This window comes from Sorex araneus, chromosome 6, assembly GCF_027595985.1.
Source record: "Sorex araneus isolate mSorAra2 chromosome 6, mSorAra2.pri, whole genome shotgun sequence".
In the NCBI taxonomy this organism is placed as follows: domain Eukaryota; kingdom Metazoa; phylum Chordata; class Mammalia; order Eulipotyphla; family Soricidae; genus Sorex; species Sorex araneus.
The window spans coordinates 31,004,042-31,031,261 of NC_073307.1; the positions used below are offsets into that span (position 1 = coordinate 31,004,042).

At 39.3% G+C, this 27,220-nt stretch overlaps 1 protein-coding gene across 1 annotated transcript in view; it reads right to left on the reverse strand.

The window, feature by feature from the left end:
- The window catches only part of SLC27A6 (solute carrier family 27 member 6), a 59,959-nt gene that overhangs the window by 23,149 nt on the left and 9,590 nt on the right, over positions 1-27,220 (reverse strand). Inside the window, exons 3-5 of the mRNA XM_004609829.2 lie at positions 25,256-25,459; positions 12,451-12,609; positions 10,980-11,104 (exon numbers count right to left, since the gene is read on the reverse strand). Of these exons, the coding sequence (XP_004609886.2) occupies positions 10,980-11,104; positions 12,451-12,609; positions 25,256-25,459 (488 nt within the window). The remainder of the gene's footprint in view (positions 1-10,979; positions 11,105-12,450; positions 12,610-25,255; positions 25,460-27,220) is intronic.

Sequence of the window (27,220 nt, forward strand, 5' to 3'; positions counted from 1 at the left end):
TATGTATGTGTATGTGTGTGGGTGTTATGTAAGTAGGAAGACAAATAAATGATAAATTACAAGGTGGTCAGGTAGTAGTTAAAAGTGAACAAGGGCTGGAGAGATAGTATAGCTGGTAGGGCGTTTGCCTTACATGCAGCCAACCCAGGTTCGATTCCCAGCATCCCATATGGCCCCCCGAGCACTAACTGGAGTAATTCCTGAGTGCATGAACCAGGAGTAACCCCTGAGCATCGCCAGGTGTGACCCAAAAAGCAAAAAATAAAAAAATAAAAGTGAATAAAAAAGTCAGAAAACAGTTACATAACATACTTTATGATGAAAAAGGAGAGTTAACAAAAATATATTAAAATACTATACTATTTCCCTCAGAGACTGAATATGGCAGTAGGGCTCACTGTTTCTCCTGCAGGAACTTTTTTGCTGCTGCTGTTTTCAAGCACGAGTGTACTAATTTGATGAAATAGACATCAAATTTAAAAATATAACATGAGTCAGCCAAGGTTGAGGATATATTGAATATCTAGCCTGCTAGTCTCTTAGGCCTACAGGCCTACATCAGCTGGTAAAGTTAAATATTCTGCAGAGAGAGAAGAACTCACTCAGAGCCATTTCCAAGCCAGATGAACCTTTTCTACCACTCACTAGAATCTTGAGTTGTTCTGTCCTGTTTCCCACCTCCTATGAGGATGTCAGATATTGCTTATCTTGCAAGGAACTAGCTCTCAAATTTCCACCACCACTTTCCTGCATAAAACAGTAGCATTGCAAATCAACAATCTTTTATATGGCATAACTCAAACACTTCTCAGGTCACAAATTAATTTTAATAAGGACCATTGTTTATAAAACATGTTGGCATACTCTGGAAACCAGTAAGAAAGTGGTTTATACCAAATTCCGTGGACTTTAACTTGTGTGGATAGCTTACTAAATAAGAACAAGAATTCAATCCCCAAAAAGTTAATTAACATAACGAAGCAAATGATCATAATCAGGATAAGATACTTGTTCAGAATAACCTAATTCATTTATTTAACACTCAAAATAGCTTTATTCTATTTTACTCTCCTCTGAAAGAAAACCCAGAGGACTCTACATTGAGGCTTATAAAGAAAGATGAAAGGAGTCATTATTTACTGCTGCCATGGAAACAGAATGTATATTTCTTCTGATATCTTCATGCATACCACAGAAAATTGGAAAGAACAGATTTTAAAAAGATAAAATTATGAATACTCTTTATAAGTAAAAGGGGACATTGAAATGGAGGATGAATAGACTGACACAAGGAAGAAAAAAAATTGTCCAGATTTGCAAAGCGATCACTCACGTATGAGTGAGTGAGTGAGAGAGAGAGAGAGAGAGAGAGAGAGAGAGAGAGAGAGAGTGCACCAGTGACTAAGATGCAAACCATAACAAAGAGATGCAGTCATAGGGTGTGCATGAGAGATAGGAAGTAGAAAAGATGGAGAAACTTACTGCAAGCTTTGAGAAAGAGGCACCACATAGAGTCATACAAAGGAGGAGTGGAAGACACTGAAACTCGGAGGGACTCCCAGGAAACTATGCAGACTCTGAAGTAGTGAGGAGGAGAGAAAGTTGGCAATACCGAAACGACAGTGCAGTACAGCAACAGTTAGATCTGCAGTGAAGTCAGAAGAAGTAAAGTGAGTGAATATGTTTGGCCACCACATCTATTGCATTATTGCATTTTCATCATGATAATCTTGTAAAATCAAAAGCATTCTTTACACTTAGCGTATTTAAAGTTCAGATCAAAGGTCACATGCCAGTTGACAAGAGAGAATTTGAATTCATGGAAAGGTCAGGACTATGTGTGTAGGGATTGTTACCTGCTGGGTCCTCTGCTGTCCCCCATTGCCCAGGACAGTGCCAGGAGTATAAGACAGGTTCACAACCTTCCTGTGGAAGGAAGGGAGAGAGAGAAGGCAAGTTGAGGAAGAAAGGAGAGAGGGAGAGAGAAGAAGGGGAGAAGGGATAAAACCAGATTTTAAAAGGTACCTACACCCAGGCTAGATAGGTAGTACAGTGGTTACGTCAACTTCCTTGCACACAGCTGGGCCTGGTTTGATCCCTGGCACCCCGTATGGTCCCCTGAGCAACCCCAGAGGTCATTCCTGAGTCAGAAATAGCTCCAGAGCATCATTGAGTGTGTGTCTCGTGCAACCCAGCAGGTCCCCAAACCCATGCTCCACTTTGTCAAGCCTTATCCCATGACTTCAACAATAATCAATCCAAATCAAGTTTCTAATTCAGGCCTTGTGGCTTAAATGTTTGTATATCCATTAATTTGGAATCCCATTCAAAAGGTTAAAGAGTATTTGCTGAACAGGACAGAACTTTTAATCTAGGGAGTCCAGGGTCTTGAGTTTCACTAAAAAACACTTTCAAGCAGGAGGCATCAAAGTGCCATGAGATTAATAGGGGAGTGACTGCAACTTGAACCACGGCTCTTTCCACAGAACCTTCTTTGGGGGCTATTTCCCAGTACTGGTGGCAAAGTTAGTGGTTGAACTATAGTTACCTCCTCTCAGGTCACAGATTTATTTGTTCTGGGCTGAAACACAGGCTTCTAACAATACTCTCTCAGAAACAAAGTCTCATTCTTCCAGAAAAAAGTGCTTAATCCTACTCAGAAAATCCCTAACATCCGGGACTGAATAGCTTCTTTATATGGCAATGAAAAGCGAACCTCTGGGTCTCAAGTTAAAATGCAGGTAATTTTGTGTCAACCTTGATTACTCAGAAAACAAAGAATATCTGTTGATAAAGTGAAAAACAGAAAAGAAACATAAATTCACACTGAGAACAGGGGTTCAACCACTTGTGCCTCAGCCTGCTCATTGCTTGATGTAGAAAACAAAAGATCTGTCTAAATCCTTATGGGGCACCTAAGTATGAAATCACCCACCTGAGGGAAAATGACTTCTTCCATTCTGATTCTATTTAAGATAGGGCCTGTTTTTCCTAAAAACCTCTGGAGATCTGCTTTTCTACTCCACACCAACACACCTTAGGTAAAACTCAGAATGACGTGCATTTCAACAGCTGGCTTCCTTCACAGACACTCAGCATTCAACAGCAGAAGAATGTAGTCCGCAGCCAAGTGCCAATTTAGAAGCCCACAGATAAGAGCAGCCTAGGATAGAAAGGCAGGCAGAGAGATAAGCTGCCTTTTTGTCCTGGAGCAGGAAAGATGTGGTGGTATTGGGGAGAGGGAGTGGTAAGTGGGGACCCGCTTTGTAGAAAAGACTGAGAAATACAGTTGCCCTTGAACAGCACAGGGCTGGGCACCAAGTCAGTAGAGCTGAAACTCTGTGTATAAAAACTCTTGACTACACAGGGGCCTGAGAATAGTACAGCAGGTAAGACACCTGCTGTATGCAGGTTGGCACGCAGCCAACTTGGGTTCTATCCCTGGGAACGTATAAGATCTCTCAAGCACCACCCGAAGTGATTCCTGAGCTCAGAGCCAGGAGTAAGTCCTGAGCACCATTGGGAAAACCCCATAAAACAAACAAATTTTAAAAAATGACTCCCCCCAAAAATAACTATAATAACTTGACAATAACATAAAAAACACACATTTTGAATTTTATGTGTATTATGTATGCTATACTTACAGCAAACTATGCAAGAGAAGAGGAAATGTCATAGGAAAATCATAAGTCATCAGAAGGGGCTGTAGAATTAAAATAGCCCTGAGGGTTCCAGAGTGATAGTACAGCAAATAAGGCACTTGCCTTGCATGCAGCTGACCCAGATTTGATCCTTAGCATCTCATGTGTTCCTCTGAGCTGCTGGGAGTGATTCTTGAGTGCAGAGCCAGGAGTGAACCCCTGAGTACTGCTGGGTGTGGCCCAGAGAGAAAAAGAAAGGAGGGGAGAGAGGAAGAAAGAAAGAAAGAAAGAAAGAAAGAAAGAAAGAAAGAAAGAAAGAAAGAAAGAAAGAAAGAAAGAAAGAAAGGAAGGAAGGAAGGAAGGAAGGAAGGAAGGAAGGAAGGAAGGAAGGAAGGAAGGAAGGAAGGAAGGAAGGAAGGAAGGAAGGAAGGAAGGAAGGAAGGAAGGAAGGAGAAGAGAAAAAGAAAGAAATGAGAGAAAGAAAAGAAAAGAAAAGAAAAGAAAAGAAAAGAAAAGAAAAGAAAAGAAAAAAAGAAAAGAAAAGAAAAAAGAAAAGAAAGATGCTCTGCTGATTTTCTACATAAGGTTAAATTCGAAATATGTGTAATCTGAGCGGAAATGACAGCACAATTATAAAAGTTGACTAAAAGGAGCAGGAGAGATAACTCATCAGGGTAGAGTGTATGCTTTGTGTGCAAAAGGAGTGGGTTTGATCCCTGGCACTACATGGTTCCCTGAACACTTCCTGGAGTGATTCCTGAGAAGCGAAATAGGAGTAGTCCTTGAGTACCACTGCTTATGGTTTCAAAACAAAAAATTAATTAAATTAACAGTCAACTACATTTATGTTTTGTAGTGCCACTATCTATAAAATATGAATAATTAAATATTAATGTTAGCAATAATAAAAGGCTAAATTTACGGTTTAAAACATTTCACAAAATTAATGAATTTCTTTATAATTTCACTAGAATCTAGGCTGCTAATTGCTTTTTCTTATCATTTTCCATATTATAATATTTGTAGTTTCTAAGCAGAAAAGAAGGTTTTGCCACTTTGCTAACTTTTCTAAGTGATTTCATATGAAGTATAAAAATACTAAATTACTAAATACAGCTCTGATTTAAGGAAACCACGTTTTTAAAGGCTAGATTATTTTCTCTAACATAGTAAATACACTTAAATTACTTGTGGAAAAATAACTTACAGTTTTCAAATATCTTTTAAAAAAGTAGGATTTTGGAAAGAACATTGTTTTGAGGGCTGCAGAGAAGAAAACTGGTAGTGAAACAAATCACTACCTCAACAACCACGCCTGAATTAGTTTTAAAATGTCATTTTTCAGGTTACTATGTGTGAAGAAAAGTTTCCAAAGCCAAGTGTTTTAATAATGACACCTTTTACAAGATGTGAAGTGGAAGGAAACATGGTGATAAAACACTGGGAATTAGGTAGAAGCTAAGAAAGTGAGAACATGGTAAAAGAACTATTACTTTTATACATTTGTTTTTAACAGGAAAGAAAAAAACAGTAAAGCACTAAGGATTTAACCAGGGACAAGGAAATGTAAAACATTCAGACTGCAACTGTCTTTATACTCTTTCAGTGCATCATTGGTGAAGCAATCCAGTTTGCAAGTTCCAAAGATCTAGATGAAGTCAGCACCACTTTGCCCCTCCCCCACAATCCCACATAGGACCTTCATTCTCCTAGTCTACTGCATCTTTCTCATTTCCTGGGGTTCCTGACTGCCCAATGAAAGGAGCACACCCCAATTCACTGTCCTCCTTCCCATCACTTTACCCTATTTTGTTTCCTCAGCATCTTATTATTGTTCACAGTTGTTCTTCATGTATCTGTTGATGTATTTTCTTTCTCCTCATACTAACGTGTAAATGCCATGAGAAAGAGGGTCCCCATAACCTCATTGTGTGTTCCTGTATGTTCCATTCGACAGCGTTATTTGCATAAATGAATGAGAGAATGAGTGGGTGAGTGAGTGAGTGGATGAGTGAGTGTGTGAGTGAGTGAAACATATGATTCTACCCCTAGAAACCAAATCGATCCCTAATATGGTCAATTGCCAATTGGTCTGTCAAGTTCCTGATATAAGATGAATCTAAGGTAGGGGTCCTCTAGAGACTCACTGATGCCCCCGAATTCCTCACTTATCAGTGATAAGTGAGACATTGGTATTAAAAAGCATAAAAACTAGAACCTGTAGATGCAGTTTGTAGGATGTTGGTGTTTAAGTAATGAAAAGCTGGAAAAACTAGAGGTGAGGATGAGCTATTTTTTCATCTTAAGGCTAGAGAATGATAACTCCATTGTTCATGATATTAACCGTTCCCTTACTTTTCGTTTTTAAATTATTATTTATTATTTAAATTTTTTGTTTGTATTTTAGGCTATACTTGGCTGTGCTCAAGGTTTATCCCTGACTCTGCTCAGGAATCACTTCTGGCAGAGCTCAGGGGACTACATGCAATGCTTGGGACTGAACCCGAGTCCACAGTCAACTGCCTTACCCACTGTGCTATCTCTCTGGCTCTGCTCCATCACTTTAAAGGGGCTCACCCGATGTTTGTACCAAAGGAATATTTGTTGTACACTGATTAAGGAATGGGTGTTGAAACATTGGGCGACTGAAACCCAATCATAAATAACTTTGTAACTACTGTCACTCAAGATAAAAAAAAAAAAGAACCCGACAAAGGAGCATTTGTAACTGAGGCTTTAAAAAGGAAAATAAGGGTGAGGCTGGGTGTGTTAAGGTGTGGGTGATTGCTGAATCCTTCTGAAGGCACCCCTGGGACTTTCATGCAATGCTCTATGAACACGCAAACTTTTGCCTTTAGAGATCGTCTGGAATAAATTCTTACCCTAATATTGAAAACAGGTCTGGATGGATTTAGTGAGCATGTGGTTTTGTTTTCTTTCACATGAGGATTTATTTTAAGTAAGTGTCTGTAGGACTCCCAGTCACAGCTTCAGAGTCATATATTTAACATTTCAAGGGAGAGGACATCCCACCTGCTCACTCTCTTGCCCTCCTGACAGTGGCTATGTTGTTGCCCACCTTTTCAGGGGCAAATATAGAGACAATGGACGGAAGAGCAAGCTCTCTTTGTCTCCTTAAGAGTCAGATGCTAAATCAGAGTCATCTTTTTTAAAAAAAATTTTTAATGCCAAGAACTGCTTGTACTGTTTTCTACAAAATCAGTGAAGGGGATTAGGCAATGTGATGCATCTCTGCTTTAAATAATTATGGTTTTCCTTGGGGGAGAGCTCTACTTGCTTCTCTCCTCTCCAGTCTACAGTCAGGTAAAGGTTTAGCGGTTTTTTGTTTTTTTGGTTTTTTTTTTCACAAACACAATCTTATATTCAAAGAACTTTTATTAAAAATTAAAATATTTACTTAAACTAAGAGTAGTCAGGAATCCTATTCTCAATTTTAAGTTCTCTCTCTCAAATACTCTGAGGCTATGATATTTTCCTTCTATTCAGAAGTTAAAAGATTAAAAAATAAGTTAAAAGATTTTTTAAAAATTGTGAAGGCACACACCTTATAGTAAATAAAACAAATTATTAATATCTTCATTAGGTGAAATAAAAGTTAAAATAGATAAAAGCATGTGTCAAACAGATAAATGAATAGAATATTCAGAAGAGACATTTTAAATGAGAAATAAAAGTTTTGGAAGTAAAACTGTTTGTGTCTAGTCTACAAAATTGCAAAAAATTGATATAGTTTCCCATTTCAAAACACATGTGTCCATGGATCAAACAAAGTATTATTAAGAAGATCAGAGATTCAACTTCTTGTCAAAGTACACTCAAAATACTACACTCAAGGTACAAAAACGATTATTCAAAAAGCTATTCATTTCTGTGTTCATTGCAGCACTACTCACAATAGCCAACATCTGGAAACAACCTGTGTGCTGGAGAACAAACAAGTGGGTAAAAAAAAAACCTGTGACTTATAAACACACTGGAATACTATTCAGCTATAAAGAAAGATGAAATTTTTGCTGCTCCATGGATGGAACTAGAGGTGTTACTGGAAAAGTGTAACAAAAATAGAAGGACAAATGCTGACTGGAAAAATCTCTCGTGAGTGGAGTGTAAGGAAACTCAGTAAGGGGAACAGACAATCGTCAACGAAAACAAATCTTGAGAGTTGACCTACAGAACTCTTTGCTAAGTGGAGGGGAGGACAGACCGAGAAAGAGGACGGCTGACACTCTGTCAGTACTGTCAGTAGGTAGGATATAGCAATAGTGTGCACATGAAAATTACTATTAACAGTAATTTAAAAAATCACATGTAAAGGAAAATTTAAAAAATTAATTGCACACAAAATTTGATAAAAATTATTTGAAAAGAAGAAGCAAAAAAAATTGGATTTTAGGCACCGTGTTTAAAGGGGGATAATTTAAATATTGGCCTACTTTTCCTGTTATTCATCTTCAAGGGACTTTTGAGTGGGCTGGAAGGAGTGTCTTGTTACCCTGGAAGCAGAAGTGAAAGTCGACACTATTTTTCATACCACCCAATGCAGGTAAGTCTTGAATAAGCATACGCCTACATCCTTGATGAGATGAAAATCATGCCAATCACTTCGAACAGCAATCTGGGACACTTCATAAAAATCACAAAACTATACTTTGATTACATTCAAGATTTCAACAAAAAACTCACTATTATTGTTTGGAGTTTCTCCCCCCAAAGTTGGACCTGCTGAAAAGGAAGCATTTGATAATTTATTTTTCCATTGCTGAGAATGAAGAGATATGAGGTCGAGCGGCCACAATAGCAGCCGCACAGTTTTGAATTTCTGTATTTAAGTATTTAGTAACTAAGTTGAGAGAAGTGAAAGTAAAGTGAAATTTATTAGCTACATAGGTGGGGTGGGGGGCTGGGGAGGTGAGGGGGTGGGAAAATGTATATGTGATTCTTGGTGGTGGAATATGTGCACTGGTGAAGGGATGGGTGTTCAAGCATTGTATAACTGAGACTTAAACCTAAAAGCTTTATAACTTTCTACATGGTGATTCAATAAAAGAAAAAAATCACAAAACTATTCAACATCTTTCCACCAACTTCACTTCTGTGTGACCCTGCACAAGCTAAAATACCTGAAGACACTAATTGCAGCTTGATTTCAGAGAGCAGAACTCCAGAAATGAGAAAATAAGCTTTCCAGGGCTAATGCGGCTATCCCAGAAGAACAGGAATGGCTGGAAGCCTGATTCAGAAAATCCATGAAGAAGTGTCCCAGGTACAACCTACTGTGTCTTTTACTGAAAGTGGCTTGTAGGTCACTGGAGAGCAATGATTCCTTAAGGTACCCTAGTTCAGATTGTTACACCACCAAAGAATACAGTGCAAACTAGGAGAGAAAACAATAAGCTTTTGGCAATATCACTGTTTTTTTTTTTTCAGGGCTTTTCAGGCAAGTCTCCAACCCTGATACTAGCAGTCTCCCCAAAGAAAAAGATTATCGAACAATGACAAACCTTTGGCTTTGAATGACAAAACTCAGCACCAAGCAGTGGGGAGGCGGCATGGGGAGCAACAAAGGAGTAACTAATACTATTGTAACCATGTTACCCGAACCAGAATGAACCGCTATCTTAAAAAACAGAAATAAAAGGGACTTTCTGTCTCAGTGATGAAATGTGGGCATTTATGGCTGTGGATATTCTCCCAGCAAGGAATGAGAGGATGAGTCATGCCACAAGGAGGAAGTTCAGGAGGGCTCTCCTCCTTGGGCAACAGAAGCCGAAAGTGAATAAAAGCATATTGCAAATTAAATGATTAAGTTTCACACCCTTTTCTGTGTGGTCGCCCCTGTGCAATCTGTGATCATTAGAAGAGTCTTATTTCAGTGCCTACGGTGGGATCAGCCACGCTGCAGGTAAGTGTAGGAGGGATTCTGCATCCAAGTGGTAACCAGAAGTCACCGAGCAGAATCCCAGCACAGCACACACGCCTTCAGATGGTGGGGTGCCAGGGGGGCTGCTGAGTAAGGACCTCTTGGTGCTTCTCCAAGGCCAAAGGCAGGTCAGGGGGTTGCTCCCACCCCGTGTCTGGTGAGGCAGCCACTCTCACCATTCTGTAAGGGTTGGCGTTGATTTGAGTGCAGGATGAGAAATTTCTATGGAGCTTCAAGAATGTCGAGAAAATTAGCAATTTTTAAAAAACATAAGTGAGACCAGGCAAAGGAAAATGACTTCTGAGGTGTGGAAAAGCAAGCAAAGTAATAGACAAACTTCAGCCCCTGAAACTCTTTCTGCCTGTCTACTTGCAGATGGAAGAGTCTACTGGCCAAAAGCATGTGGAAAAGATGGCTGGGGGGGGAGATGAGTACATCTGGAAACAAAACTTATAATTCACATTTAAAGCAAAAACAAACGAAAAGATATTCTAATGTAATTACTTAAAGGGAAAAAATGGAAGAATGGTCAGTGTTATTAGTTGGAAGTCACATAGGGGTGAAGGGCACTGGTCTTGGGCCCCTCTCTGGTGTAGAGGCAAAGTATCTGTATATATCCAACTACATCCAACACTACTAACAATGGGACCTAAATACAGTTACACTTAAAAAAGTAACAATCAAGGAGTGAGGTTGTGGGGTGGCAGGGGATTTGGGGCACACAGTGGAAGAATGGGGATATGGAGTGGGGACTGGTCGGGATGGAGATGGGAACACTGTATGCCTGAAAATCTATTGTAAACAACAATATAAATCACAGTGCCAAAAAAAAAAGACAAACTATTTTGTAACTTTTAAAAATGCTATCCAGTTAGATTTTGGAATAACTGGTTTATGGAAAGATAACATGCCTCAAACTTAATAATAAGATGCATTTTAGGTTTATAGAAATTTTAATCAGTCCAAGTTTGAAATGGATGGAAATGTGGGTCTGTTCTACCCTCATAAAAGAAAGTCCCCGGGCACCTTTTTGGGAGGTTCTTCATATTTTCTCTGCTTTGTTTCTCTGCTTTATAAAAATATAAAATAAAATAAAAATTTATTTTATATTTTTAAAGTCAGCTAAACTTACTTCTGCAGAAAGTGAGATACTCAGAAACATTACTTAAAAATTTTTTTATAGTGAAGCAAAATAATTTTTATTGTAAGAGACAGTCAGAGAAAGAGAAGGCATTACGTGTCAAGAGAGGACACGGGCATCTCCGGAGTGGAAAAAGCCACGGAGAGAAAGAGAGAGATATATGTTCAAAAGAGAACACAAGCTTAATAAAAAGCCATAAACATTACTTTTTCTATCTGAAATAACTTTTTCCTCTAGCAACAATTACTTTTACCTTAGGTTGTTTGCAAAGGTAGCGACAGAGTTCTCCAATATACTGAAACACGGTCACATTATACTTCTTGCAATCATTCCAAAATTGACTTGCAGAAAACTTTTTCTTTAACACACAAGTAGCTCCTGTAAAAAACAAAATTCAATAGAGGCACTCAGGGGTGGAAAAAAATCCAGGGGTAGACTCAGTGTAAAACACAAATGACTCTAAAGTACTTCTGCTCACTTTCAAAGTTTTTATAATCTATCACTATCCATTATTCTCAGGTTCATTTGAAAACATCCACCTTGCAGTCTGACAATGCTTTAGAAAGGAGTCACCCTAAAATTCTGTATTTGCACCGCACATATCCCCTCTGCAGCATGTGGAATGAAAGAAGCATTCAAAGAAGTTGAAGACTCACAAGTATCAAAACAAGACTACTTCCTTCCTTACAAAGACTGGAAATACTTGTTTAGTTTGACCTTGAATATACACTGTATCACTGTCATCCCATTGCTCATGAATTTGCCAGAGTGGGCACCAGTAATGTCTCCATTGTGAGATGTGTTGTTACTGTTTTTGGTATGTCAAATACCCTACGGGTAGCTTGCCAGGCTCTGCCCTGCGGGCGAGATACTCTCCGCTGTAGCTTACCTGCCGGCTCTCCCAGAGGGGTGGAGGAATGGAACCTGGTCAGCCGAGTTCAAGGTAAACACCCTACCTGCTGCGCTATCGCTCCAACCCTGAATATACACAGATTATTTATTTTAAAAAAAACCTTTAGAGCTTCTTCGATATATCTTGAGGGTGAGAGTAAGGTCTACTGAGTAAGAGAACACCAACAAGAAACTTCACAAAGCGCCAGACAGAGATTAGGGCAGGCAGGGCATTTGCCTGGCACACAGCCGGCCTAGGTTTTTCTAGGCCACTTCCAGTCCCTCCACCCAGACCCAGGAAGGCTCCTGCCACCATCCAGAGAGGCAGGGGCGGAATGGGGGAGGGGCACAGAAGAATGAGACCACATAGAGGGAAGCCCAGCCAGCAGTGAGATCCCACCCTAGGACCACATTCTCAGGGCACTACTCTTTCTACTTCAGAAATACACTGAGCAGGGCATGAAATTATGTTCTTTTAGAAAATATTCTAATTAAGCATATATACACAACCACTCTGAATTCTACTGCTATAGTTTCAAACATCAGTTCCAATCAGCAGACATTTGAAAGACCTAGCATACAGAGCCAGAGAGGGAGTGGGTAAGGTGCAAGCTTTGCACGCAGCCAGCCCTGTTTGATCATTGACCGGCATCCCATTTGGTCCCCTGAGCATGGCCAGGAGCGATTCCTGGCTGCAGAGCTAGAAGCCAGTCATGAGAACTGCGGATGTGGTGGTGAATGTGGTGCCCCACTGGCCCCACCGACCCAACCCATGTACATCTCTCAGAAAGCCCCCAAGCCCCTTAATGTATCAAACAAAAACTAAATCTTACCTAATTCAATACATCCACCAATTCCCAGAAGAGAACCTGAACTGTGATACAAAGGCAGGGTTATATAAATTATATCATCGGGAGAGCAACCAAAAGCCCACAATCCAGCAGAACCTTTTAAAATCTGCAGCTGAGTAATTACAGCTGCTTTCGGTAGACCTAGAAGAAAAGAAAAAATATATATATATAATAGAAAGCAAGGTTATGTTGGCATTAACTGCAGTAGTTCCAGAAAATAAAATGCACCAAATTTCTATTTGCAAAGACAAACAAGGAGCAACTTGAAATCCTGTATTTTAAAAACAAGTCTTAAAAAGAAGGGTATGCAAATTTAAGTTACTCTTGTAATTAGCTTCTAAAATATTAGGTAGACCAAATGGGTTATAGTGATAAAATTACAAAGAATTTGAGATACTTTAAAGCTTCAAAGAGTCATGCTTGGACCCTCTGCTCCTAAAGACTTTGATTCCAGAGGCCTTCTAACCCATTTTGGCATCCAGAGCAGCTTCTTACAGCAATGCACTGGGACTGTGAGCTGGGCTACAACTCCGCGCTGCCCGGGGATGGATCTTTCCTCTCCACCCTGTTTTTCTGCATGGAAAATGGCGGCGGCAGCAATATCCACGTGGCGAGAGCCACCTTCTAAGACTCCTAACCCAGAGGTATACAGTTTTTATACTTTGGGCTCATAGGCAATCATGGGAAGTGGATGTTACCGGCACGCCCTCGGCCCAGATAAATCCGGAGCTGCTGAGAGTGAAACGGACCCTCTGCGCCTAAATACTTTGATTCCAGAGGCCCTCTAACCCATTTTGGCATCCAGAGCAGCTTCTTACAACAATCCCAATTGTGAGCTGGGCTATGCAATTTCGGGCAGAATTTTCCCTGGACTTTATACAGAAATCCAAAACCGTGTGGCCGCTGACTTAACATCTCTTAATTGTCAGCAATGTGAAACGGTTCCTTTTAAGCAGGTCTGACTTTGTGGGGAAACTCTAAACAATAACAGTGAGTTTTTTGTTGAAATATTGAAGGTAATCAAAGTAGCAGCCATTTCTCTAGACTGTGAACTAAGCAATAGCCCCACGTCGGCCGAGAAGAGGAAATATCCCTCTTTCCCAGTTGTTTCCCATTTTCGGGGAGAAATGTGGGGTCCACCATACTATGAGGCGCAGGAAGGGGGATGAGGGAAAAAAAAGGAAAAGGAAAAAGAAAAAAAAGAGTTATGTATTTGGAGCAGTGGGACTACATATCTCTTCATTCTAAGCAATGGAAAACTAATTATCAAATGCTTCCTTGGTAGTAGGGCTGTCTTTCTTGGGGGGAAACTCCAACAACAATAGTGAGTTTTGTGTTGAAATATGGAATGTAATCAAGGTAAAGAGAAAATGAAGTGAAATTCATCCGTTATGCAGTTGGGGGGGGCGGGGGCGGGAGGTATACTGGGGTTTTTGGTGGTGGAATATGGGCACTAGTGAAGGGATGGGTGTTTGGATATTATAACTGAGACATAAGCCTGAGAACTTTGTAACTTTCCACATGGTGATTCAATAAAAAAAAAACAGTCATGCTTACTGTAAAAATGCCAAAAATGATTACAGTCTTAAAATGTAAATTGAAAATAAGGCTAACATATTTAAATCTACATTTTCTCTATTTTTTGCTTATATTTATTTATTTTTGGATGACTCGCACCCAGTGGTGGTCAGGTGCTAATCCTGACTCAGTGCTGAGGGGATCAGGTATTTCTGGGGCCCAAACTTGGGCCTCTTTTTTTTTTTTTTTTTTTGCTTATATTTCCCTCATACAAAGTTCGGGAACCCATCCCTTCACCAGTGCCCATTTTCCACCACCCGTAAACCCAGTGTCCCTCCCACCCTCCCCAATCCCATCTCCCCCCCACCCCACCCTGCCACTGTGGCAAGGCATTCCCTTCTGTTTTCTCTCTCTAATTAGCTGTTGTGGTTTGCAATAAAGGTGTTGAGTGGCCGCTGTGCTCAGTCTCTAGCCCTCATTCAGCCCGCAACTCTCTTCCCCCACATGGCCTTCGACTACAATGTAGTTGGTGATCGCTTCTCTGAGTTGACCTTTCCCCGGAACGTGAGGCCAGCCTCGAAGCCATGGAGTCAACCTCCTGGTACTTATTTCTACAGTTCTTGGGTGTTAGTCTCCCACTCTGTTATTCTATATACCATAGATGAGTGCAATCTTTCTATGTCTGTCTCTCTCTATCTGACTCATTTCACTCAGCATGAAACTTTTCATGCCCATCCACTTAACTACAAAATTCTTGACCTCCTTTTTTCTAACAGCTGCATAGTATTCCATTGTATAGATGTACCAAAGTTTCCTCAACCAGTCATCCGTTCTGGGGCATTCGGGTTTTTTCCAGATTCTGGCTATTGTAAACAGTGCTGCGATGAACATACATGTGCAGATGTTGTTTCGATTGTACTTTTTTGCCTCTCTGGGATATATTCCCAGCAGTGGTATTGCTGGGTCAAATGGGAATTCAATATCTAATTTTTTGAGAGTCGTCCAAATTGTTTTCCAGAAGGGCTGAACCAGTCGGCATTCCCACCAGCAGTGAAGAAGGGTCCCTTTCTCCCCACATCCTCTCCAACAGCGGTTGCTTTTGTTCTTTTGGATGTGTGCTAGTCTCTGTGGTGTGAGGTGGTATCTCATGGTTGTTTTGATCTGCATCTCTCTGATGATTAGTGATGTAGAACACTTTTTCATGTGCCTTTTGGCCATTCGTATTTCTTCCTTGGTAAAGTTTCTGTTCATTTCTTTGCCCCATTTTTTGATGGGGTTGGATGTTTTCTTCTTGTAGAGCTCAACCAGTGCTTTATATACCATTGATATCAACCCCTTATCTGATGGGTATTGTGTAAATATCCTTTCCCATTCTGTGGATAGTCTTTGGATTCTGGTCACTGTATCTCTTGCGGTGCAGAAGCTTTTTAGTTTAATGTAGTCCCATTTGTTGATCTCTGTTTTTACTAGATTGCTTAGTTCCGTGTCACCTTTGAAGATACCCTTATCTTCAATATCGTGGAGGGTTTCGCCGACCTTGTCTTCAATGTACCTTATGGTTTGTGGTCTAATGTTGAGGTCTTTAATCCATTTTGATCTGACTTTTGTGCATGGTGTCAGGTCAAGGTCTAAACCCATTTTTTTGCATGTGGTTGTCCAGTTGTGCCAGCACCATTTGTTAAAGAGGCTTTCCTTGCTCCACTTCACTTCTCTTGCTCCCTTATCAAAGATTAGATGGTCATACATTTGGGGTTGTGTGTAGGGATATTCCACCCTGTTCCATTGGTCTATGGCTCTGCCTTTGTTCCAGTACCATGCTGTTTTAATTGTTACTGCTTTGTAGTAAAGTTTGAGGTTGGGGATGGTGATGCCTCCCATCATCTTTTTCCCAAGAATTGTTTTAGCTATCCTTGGACGTTTGTTATTCCATATGAATTTTAGGATTGCTTGATCCATTTCTTTGAAGAATGTCATGGGTATATTTATAGGGATCGCATTGAATCTGTATAATGCTTTAGGGAGTATTGCCATTTTGACAACATTGATTCTCCCTATCCACGAGCAGGGTATATGTTTCCATTTCCTCATGTCCTCTTTGAGTTCATGGAGTAGCGTTATGTAGTTTTCTTTGTAAAGGTCTTTTACTTCCTTGGTTAAGCTGATTCCGAGGTACCTGATTTTCTGGGGCACGATTGTGAATGGGATTGCTTTTTTCATGTCCCTTTCCTCTGCCTCATTGTTTGCATATATGAAGGCCATGGATTTTTGGGTATTGATTTTGTAGCCTGCAACTTTACTGTATAAGTCTATTGTTTCTAAGAGTTTCTTAGTAGAGGTTTTAGGCTTCTCTAGATATAGTATCATGTCGTCTGCAAATAGTGAGAGTTTGATTTCTTCCCTTCCTATCTGGATGCCCTTAATCTCTTTTTCTTGTCTAATAGCTATCGCAAGTACTTCCAGTACTATATTGAAGAGGAGTGGTGAGAGTGGGCATCCTTGTCTTGTGCCTGATCTCAGAGGAACAAACTTGGGCCTCTTTGTTTTGTCTTGTTTTTTGCTTTTTGGGTCATACCCAACAATGCAATGGGGTTACTCCTGTCTCTGTGCTCAGAAATTACTCTTGGCAGTGCTCGGGGTACTGTATGGGATGCTGGGAATTGAACCTGGGTCAGCTGCTTGCAAGGCAAATGCCCTACCCGCTGTGCTATCGCTCCAGCCCCAAACTTGGGCCTCTTATGTAAAGAACATGTGCTCTAGCCCTTTGAGGTTTCTCACAGGCATGAAGCACTTGCTAGCATTTTTTTCTGCAAGGAAATTCAGTGCTGGAACTCAAACCCAGGATTGCACACATGCAAGTCAAATGCTCTATCACTGAGTCACATCTTAATTAAATTTTATTTAAAGTAAAATTTTTTTCTAGTGACTAGCTCCAATTCTAAATGTGATTCTGTCTAAATCATAAGTCATCCATTTTGTGCTAATATTAAGTTTTTAAATTTGTACTATTTTACAAGTGTAGGCTTGTTTTACAGAGATTAAAGTATCACCATTACCACAAGAAATTGAATACAGAAGCAGTTAACATTTACAGGAGTTATTAGAGTTGTAAAAGAATTTCATTTTTCTAGTTTTATTTTTGGAAAATTTATGTTGTGTAGAATTACAAATATGACCACATAAACATATAATGGAATTAATTATTTTACGTATAAATGATTATAAATATGCTAAAATGTATTTATTGAAGGTTCTATTTTAATGCCTATTAATAGCTATAACTACACTTAAATACTGTGGGGATCTCAATACTTTTGAGGCATGCAAAGAAATCCAGAAAATAAATATCCAACCCAGTATGCTTAAGCCTAATCAGGACATTGTGAATGTTATAGCCTCAACTCGTGAGCTTCTCTTTGTCCACATGACTCTTGAAAAGTCATTTAATTATATATAGAGCTATTACTTTCTTTTACCCTGATATCATTCATTTTGTCATGTTTCATATATTCTGTCAAGTGCTTATTATAAAATATCAATTTCCTTTTCTTCCAGACTTCCATTTACCATCCGTTCCTATAAAATTTATGGTTATGATTAATTTTCCAGGCAAGAAAGACAGCTCAGTAGGTTGGCATACATGCTCTGCATGCAGGAGGTTCCATCCCCTATGGCACTACATGGCTGTCTGAGCACTGAGAAGTGACTCTGGCACTGAGCTGATTGGTAGTAACCCCTGATCACTACTGGGTAAAGCCTACAAGTAAAAACAACAATGAGAGTAAAAAAGTTTTTGCTTATTATTTTTGTTACTTGGCACATTTAGACTAAATATTTTCCATGTTGATATGGTATTTTGTTTAACATTAGCACTGTAGCACTGTCATCCAACTGTTCATCAATTTGCTCGAGTGGGGACCAGTAAAGTCTCCATTGTGAGACTTGTTGTTACTGTTTTTGGCATATCGGATATGCCACAGGTAGCTTGCCAAGCTCTGTCATGCGAACGAGATACTCTCAGTAGCTTGCCGAGCTCTCCGAGAGGGACAGAGGATTCGAACCCGAGTCGGCCACGTGCAAGGTAAATGCCCTACCTGCAGTGCTAAATCTATCATTTATCTAGTTAATACACAACTAACATAAATCGCCATGTTTATGGCTAAATATCAGAAATTTTGTTTTAACCTATACTTCCTTACTAAAAAATATGAGTTTTCAAAACAATAGCTATCATCTTGTGTGAAGTTAATAGTTTAAATGATATTACGGTCTTTTTCTCTCTGTCAGTTCCAAGAGTCCTAATATTTTTATAATGTCTTCATGCAGAGAATTACTCCACTCCAAGATAGTTCATCAATATAGAGTCTCGGCTTCATATAAAACTGTGGTGCAAAGCAATACCATGAGATGTCTCAGAGGCCAGTGGAACACAGTGGCAGAAGCCAATGGCAGGGTCCAGAATGAAGACTGGAGGGCAGAAAACTGACTGGACTTCCATTCTCCCCTGAATACAGGAATAGCTCCACTGGTCATTCGCCAAAGGATGGATAAGTTACTAACATCAGCGGCTCTGCACACACTTGTTGCTACATCTGATTGGACTTTACCTCAAAATTCTAGAAATTCTATCCTGAAGATGATAGTGTGTTTTCAGACTAGGGTAACTCCTTACTACTGTCTGCTTGTGGAAAACTTGAGTCCAACATTAAAACACACTCCTGTCTCTGGTTTCCAATTTCTTTTAGTCCAAGTTCCCTACTGCCTATTACATGCTTTTTTGAATATACCTGATCTCAGCCAATTCCCTGTTGTTGCTATTTCTTCCCAGACACCCTTGTCATGGAGTATTTAACTGTCACTGTTTGACTTCCTTAACAGGCTGCTCCACCTGACATTTGACATACTCTTGCTGCTCCTTCTCTCTTCCAATATATATCTCAGATAACTTCTGTCTATTCACTCAAACAAAATCCCAATTCTGGCTCACTTGCTTTGGTTTAATTATATATCCTGTGATCTGTCGTAGCCAGAACTGCTTGTGCTTAAATGGTCAACCAGGCTGCAGTCTCACTCAGAATCCAGGATCACTTTTTCCTCCAGGTGAACAGATTTATTTAATGACATCCCAAAGTTCCCAGAAATGATGTCAACAAGATGATAACTAGGCTATTGTTTGTGTTTCTCTTGCACACTAATAACAATTACCAATAATTTATAAATGGGACAATTATGAGAGAATCCTACAGCCTGGGGGTAAGGCTATAGCACTTCATTCACCTCTGGGACCACCATAGATGGCATTAGAAGGGACGCTGAGAAATTCATCCATCTGTGCAATGGGAAATGGGTAGAGAAAGACATTTGTAGGTGCCAATCTAAGAGGGACTCAGATGGCAGAAAAGTATGTTCATGACAATGACAGTCCCCCACACTCCCTTTCACCTCAAGAGCACAGAAGTTACCCACTGTCCTGTCCAACCCCACATCACCAATGCAGACAGCAGTGACCAAAAAATAATAATTATTATTAAAGCACCTGCTGGCAAAGAAAAAGACAGTGACTTTTTCTTTGACAAAGACAAAGAAAAAGACCAAGACGTCAGATGCAAAGAGGGAAAATGGTCATGAACCTGACCCTTTTAGGGGTCAAGTGCAAAATGAAGGACAGAATTGGACTTCTAGTGGCAAACTTTATGTAGTACTTTGACTTTTTTTATACATCTCAAGCTTTTATAAAGTTAAAATGCAATGTTGTTTCAATTAAAATGTACAAATTAAAAAACCCCAAGAATATTAAAGGTGACTAGGGGTAAAAAAGCAGCTGTTCTAAAAAGCAGGTGCTATTTCCATCAGACAACTAGCAGACTTAGAAATCGATTGACATTTCACGATACTTAAAGATGAAAACAGCCAGCAAGGAATACAATATTTGGCAAGGCTCTTGTTCAGAAGAGGAAGAAATGACAGCTTTTCCTCAGCAAAGAAATAAAAGTGAAGGAGTTCACCACCCCAAGACCTTTCTTCTAAGAAATGTTGAAAAGTTTCTTGTCTATCTAAATAAAACCAAAGAAAGGTCACAAAATGTTGACGAAGGCAATTAAAAGAATAAAAACCAAAGACAAAATGTCAGAGCAAACCCTCAGAAATCAATAATAATCAGAGCAAAAATTAACTGAACTAACCAATCCAAAAGGCACAGGGGGCTAGATAAAATAAGGAACCCCAACCCAGGGGTTGGAGAGAGAGCTCAAAGAGCAGAGCGCATGCTTTTTCTATTTATTTGCTGGCACTACATGGGCCCCTGAATATGCCTGGGAGTGACCCCAGAGTCCAGAACCAGGAGTAGCTCCTGAGTACCCCCAGGTGGGGGTCCAACCCACCACAGTCCCTCCTGCATCAAATTCAACTGTACAACTCACTTAAACTATTGAGCTAAGCAGAGTGAACAGATGGATAAATGATATATCCCAAATAAATTTAAAAAATTCAAAACTAGGGACCACTATATTTTTATCAGGCAAGATGATTTACAGATAAAAATTTCAACATGAGACAAAGATGAACATTATATGATAGAGATCAGTTTAACAGGAAGATATAACATTAATATATATGCATTCAATATAGAAGCACCAAAATACTGAAACATATGTTATTAGACTTATAGGGAGCACTTATAAGCAACATGCTAATAATAAGGCACTTTTACATTCCACTTGTATCAGTGACAGACAGAAAATCATGAAGGAAATAAGGGGCTTAGAGTCAAATCGTACAGGACAGATGTAACAGGTACCTACAGAGCAATCCAATACAACCGAATACATAATCTTCTCAAGTGCAAATGAAATGTTCTCAAGAATGCTGTATATCAGGACAAAAATAAAGTCTCAATAAAGTCACAAAAATTGATATAAAACATCTCAAACATCTTTCAAGATAACAGTGGTAGGAAACTAGAACTTAACCAAAAGAAAATAAAAACACTAGTATTTAGAAAATGAACATCATGGTATTGGGTTACTATTGGGGCAAGGAGAAAATCAAAAGATGAAACTTGAAAACATCTGCAGACAAATGAAAATGAAGGCATGAGTTATCAGACCCTATGAAATGCAGCAGAAGTGGTATTAAGAAGCATGTCTATAGCAATATGGATAATATCTGTAGCTACATAAATTGTAGCAATACACATTCTTATTGTTACAGGAAGAAGGATATTTTCAGAGAAATATATACCTTAGAAAGCAAGAAAAATCACAAGTTTAAAATACAAGCAACTACCTTAAGAAAAATATAAAAAGAAGAAATAAAGTCAAAAGCCAGTGCACAGAGGAACACAGGGAAAGAGAAAAGGGATAAGAGAAAGGAGAGGTAGAGAGAGAAATAGAGACCTCCCCCATTAAAAAGATAAGTGAAACCAAGTGTTTGTTATTTGAAATAATAATTTAAAACAAAACTAAATACAGGTAGGGTATAGTTCAGCAATCAGAGAAATTGTCTTGCATGAGATGGGAGGGACCCTTCAAATCTTGGGATGACCTTACGGTCTCCTGAACATTGTTGAATATAGTCCCGAAGACCCTGGAAACCAGAGATATCAAAAAAACAGAAAACAATAGACCAATATCTCTGGCAAACATGATCAACAAAACATTAACAAACCTCATTAAGCAATACATGAAAAGAATCATACACTATGGACAAGTTGGCTTATTTCAAGAAACCATCCAAGAGTGGGTCCAAAAAGAAAAAAAAAAGTAAGACCCCTAAAAAAAATAGGAGTTGAAAGTCAACCCAAGGACGATGCTGAAGAATGAACCCAGAAGAGCGAGAAAGCAGCAAAGAGACAGCGAACTCCAAGGCTAAGGAAATTAGAGAGCTGGACTGCAAAGACAGCTCGCAGTCAGGGGTGCAAGGCATGCGAAAGATCCCAGTTTGAGTCCTGGCACTGCTTATCCACAGCCTTGGATATAGTCCTGCCATGCCACCCTACTCCCAAATCTGCCAGGCTGAGCTACACCACATCTCTGGACCCCAGTATAAACCCTCAGACTCAGTTAATAGTGCATTGCAGTAGTGGTCCTGAATACTATTTGGGAGGAAGCCCCCACTCCTCACAAAGAAAAGAAAGAAAGAAAGAAAGAAAGAAAGAAAGAAAGAAAGAAAGAAAGAAAGAAAGAAAGAAAGAAAGAAAGAAAGAAGGAAGGAAGGAAGGAAGGAAGGAAGGAAGGAAGGAAGGAAGGAAGGAAGGAAGGAAGGAAGGAAGGAAGGAAGGAAGGAAAGAAAGAAAGAAAGAAAGAAAGAAAGAAAGAAAGAAAGAAAGAAAGAAAGAAAGAAAGAAAGAAAGAAAGAAGAAAGAAAGAAAGAAAGAAAGAAAGAAAGAAAGAAAGAAAGAGGGAGGGAGGGAGGGAGAAAGAAAAGGAAACAGACACCGCATTATCTACAGGTGGGCTGCCCTTTGACAAGAGGTTAAAACTGACCCCCAGTTGCAGATGAATAGACAAACCAGCAAACAAAGTAATTAAAACAATGACCAGTTTCACACTGGGGAGACTTTTACATGAAAGGAAAGAAACATCATTTTGTCATACCAGGGCTCAGCATTTATTAACTGATGCTATTCATCCCAGTCAAGCTAAAATTCCTGCTAAAACATTATGGGGGAGAGGGAGAGAGGGGGGAGGGAGAAAAGAAAGAAAGAAAGAAAGAAAGAAAGAAAGAAAGAAAGAAAGAAAGAAAGAGAAAGAAAGAAAGAAAGAAAGAAAGAAAGAAAGAAAGAAAGAAAGAAAGAAAGAGAGAGAGAGAGAGAGAGAGAGAAAGAAAGAAAGAAAGAAAAGAAAGAAAGAAAGAAAGAAAGAAAGAAAGAAAGAAAGAAAGAAAGAAAGAAAGAAAGAAAGAAAGAAAGAAAGAAAGAAAGAAAGAGAGAGGGAGAGAGAGAGAGAGAGAAAGAGAGAGAGGAGAAGAGGAGGAAAATCTGAAAGCTGGAGCTGAAAGAACACAAGGAGATGAACTCCCTATGTACAGATACAAAGCAATGATGCTCTTCAGGAAGGGTTTCGTGGCAGACAAGCCTGGGGGGATGAGACAGGCTTCTCTCAGCACCAGCCACCAGGCTGGTGTGTGGCGGTAACAGCAACTGTGATGCCGTTCTGAGTTTTAATAATAAATTTCATCTCTTATTTAAGAATAAAGATGACCCAGATTGGGGGCCATGTCTAGAAATTTCCTTTTTCATCAAAGAAGATTTTGTTGAGGCTTTTCAGAGAAGAAAACTCTGATAAAGGTTATGACAAAGGCAGGATTTTGTTATATTGTCACCCTCTCCTTCGACTTTGAGGTCCCCTCCTCTCACACTGATGCACCAGGCCCTGTCTCCCCCTCCCCTCTGATTACAGAACCCCAAGATGGTCTCATTTTCTCTAGAATTTACAGCTATGTAAATTTTTATTAGCTGTGTCATTGGATTTGGTCTTTCTGTCCTACTAATCTATGTGACCTTGATTTGTTTGCTTCAGAAGCCTGGGAAGGGAGAGTTTAGGGGAATTTTCCCTCGGGTCCAGTATCAATTAGGCATTAAGAAAACCCATTCTATTTAGAGATATGGAGAAGATTGCACAAAGAAAGATCCAAAAATACTGAATGTTGTTGGTTTGGGGATGAAAAAATAGGGGCATGAATACAGCACTTTTCTCTAAAAGTTCTAAAGCTCTTAAATTTGTTTACCTCTATGCCACACAGCACTAACACAAATAGGTAACAAATAGAGAAAAGGCCCGTACTAGATACTGGATTTGTTCTCATGTTGTGCATTTTTATAGAACACTTTGGTTTTATTGCGAGCAACAAAAGCTGTTCACAGCGTGCTCTGGCCTGTCCACTGTCGTTCTCTTTAAGGGGAAAAGGGAGTGGAAGAGGAAGGGCAGTTTTACAGCCCAGAGTCACTTCATAAGAAAAAACTATAAAGATAAATTGTTTAAGAACCTTAGCAGGAAGATTTCAAAGCAGAGCAATTCCAAAACCATATACTCTCTAACAGAGACCAAGACTAGACTGAATTTATGCTGGTAATTTGCTGACATATTAGTATTTTTCCAGGCAATTTATCAAAGTTGTTCTTAACATGGTCAAAAATACAGTCTACTCTCCAATTTTAAAGAGAGCATTACTAGGCTCCACATAGCAAAAAGAGAATTTAAAAAAAAGAAGAAAACAGTAATAAATATCTACTAATATAATGAATAGTAACTTGGCTTACAATATTAGTCATGCACAAGAAATTAGTAACAACATAATTTAATATGTATAATTCATCTCCCTCATACCCATCATCTTGAAACTAGTTCTATATGCTAATTTATAATTTAGCCTACCATGAATGCCATTCCATTTTCCCTAAGAATCAATTTTTAAAAACAATTCCTTTAAATTCCTGTACAATTTTACTGTTCATTAATCCTTGTTGTTTATGTAGAAATGATTTTCTGAAGTGGCTATACTGTGTGGTCCAGGAATGCTCTGGAACAGAGAGCAGTGGCCTTGGGTGAAAGTGGGAATTTAGGGGGTTCTTTCTGTTTGGTTAAAGAAGCTAAATTTCTAGGGGGGTTGGGAAGGGGGCGGTACGGAGTGACTTTCCTGAAAAGAGGGAATAGGCCAAATAGGCTTGGGGACCTCTAAAAAGGAAACTTTCATTAATTGATTCTAATTTGCGTTTTCTGGTAGAGCTTTCAGGACTTCTGATTGCCACAAGTTCCAATCATCCTAGGAAAAAATCAGGAGACTACAGATATAGTAATATTATTTTCATGATTCAACACTTTATGCAAGAATAGAACAGCTTCAGATTGGAAAAACAGATTTTTTAATACCAAAAAACAATAATAAATATTTGGTCTATTCATTTTATATATTTGGAATCTAAGGGACAGAGATCACCAGCAAATATTTGACCAAAGAGACTGGGCATGTTTCACTATTTCCACTGTGCTAGGTCAAAATCTACTAACACTCACACTCAAGTGCCCCTTGTACTACCATATTTCAAACAACTTTGACAACATTGAGTGAACACGTGAGCTTGACAAGTTAAAGGTAAAGCAATTAGCTCTTTCATACATACATGAGACTTCTAAAATCGGAGGAAAAACAACAGTGTTCTTGGATGTATGCTTTCTTAGCTGTTTGAGGATCACACATGACAGAAGTTAGTCAAGATTGTTACTTTGCAACCTCATTACTTCCTTCTTAAGTTTTAAGAGAAAATGGACCATACCTGTGGTTCCTGAGGTAAAGATGTACAGGCAAGGGGACTTGAGGCTTGAAGCCACATGGAAGCTTCGTGGTACGGGCTTGTCAGATGCAGTGCTCAGTTTTTCTTTGAGTGAAATTACTCCTTTTGGGACCAAATCTTTCATCCCCCAAACACTGATTCCTTCTGGGATGTCTGGAAGGATTTCCTCTATAGTTCCAAGCAGATCTGTTAAATAAAGTTTAGGAATAGGAAAACAAAAGCAAATTTTCAAACCTTTTATCATTATTATTATTGTATTTTGTGCGTTGGAACAAGGATGAAAAGTAAATGCAATGCTGATTTCCTTTTTAAATTGGAGAGCAGCATCACAGTTAAGTCAGGATAATGCACCTACAGAACCAACTTAAAGGCAAATCTATCACCTGCTTAAATTAATATAAATGAGCTGATTAAGATGGAATTCTGGAAATGTCACCATGTCCCCAATTTTAAAATGAAACTCTGTGGGAGAGGGACTTGGGCCATACCTGGCAGTGCTCAGGGCTTACTCCTGGCTCCTCTGCTTGGGGATCACTCCTGGTAGGGCTCAGGGGACCGACCATACGGAGTACTATATGACTGAATATAGGCCAGCCATGTGCAAGGCAAGTGCCTTAGCCATTGTACTATCTTGCTGGCCCCTGCAACTCTATTTTCATGTTCTGTTTTTAAACATTGATTCAAGGTTCTGCACCTAACATTTTCCTTGAAATACAACTTGGTAGCTCATTATTCCAGAGAGCCACCTGTTTCAGTTCCTACATAGTCCTACTATACAGCAGGGAGACTCTTCAGACCTGGTGTGATCAAGATTACAAATGATGTCAGACCCAAAAGTGAAGTGAGGAGATTGAGATGTCCTTGACTCTGGATCAGGAAAATTAAAGGTGAAAAGTCTCTAAAAGCAGGACTAGAGAGATAATAGAGTCAGTAGGGTGCTTGCTTACCTTGCTTGTGGTTAACCTGGATTTGACCCCTGGCACCATATGGTCCCTAATCATGCCAGAAGCGATCCCTAACATAGTCAGTTTTAAACCCTGAGCACCTCCAGGTGTTGGCCCCAAACAAAGCCACAACAAAAAAACAAACATAAGGAGGAAGAGAATATGTGTGCTAGAGACAATAAGCTTCAGAGGTCTGGGGAGTGTGTGACATGGCAGCCAAGAGTACTGCTGAGAGCTGATCATCCATCAACAGAGACAGGCTCCAGGGCCCAGTTAGAGCCAATGTCCTGTGGTAATATGCAATTCAGACAGTCTCAGAGATGCTCAAAGGGGGTAGAGATGTGCTTAGTGGCTTAGCACATACCTCCTACACAAGAGTACCTGGGCTTGATCATGCATACACACACACAGACACACAGACACACAGATACATAGACAAACAGACACACACACACACCACAGAGCTTTATTTTACATAAAACAAATGAATATTTTCAAAAGTACCTTGTAGCTTATACTTGTACACACGTGAGCTTTAAAATTGCATGCATGAGCACACCTCATGTGAAATTCAAGTAAATGATAAAATTCAAATAAATGATGAAATTTTCATAGAGCAAAGCAATACTGACACAAAATCCAAATAGGATTATAGACTTTACCACATGCTAAGAAAGCATGTGCTTTCTAAATATTTCTAATTATAATTTTGCTTGACAAACATTTTATAAATTAAAACATTTAATAAAATTCACTTTAGGTCAACTCAACTAGTTTTTCATAAAATGCATGTTTAGGTTAGGCAATGGTTTCTAAGAAAACAAATGCTTATGTAATGTCTGAAAGTGATTCATGACATGACACTGACACTAACACTTCATATCATGTTATCTATCATAAATGCATTAGTCTAGTATTTGTGGAATAGCTATTGCTACAAATATTATTTTCTATTTTATGGAAATTGAGCATGAGAATTGGAAGGAAATTAGGGGACATAAAA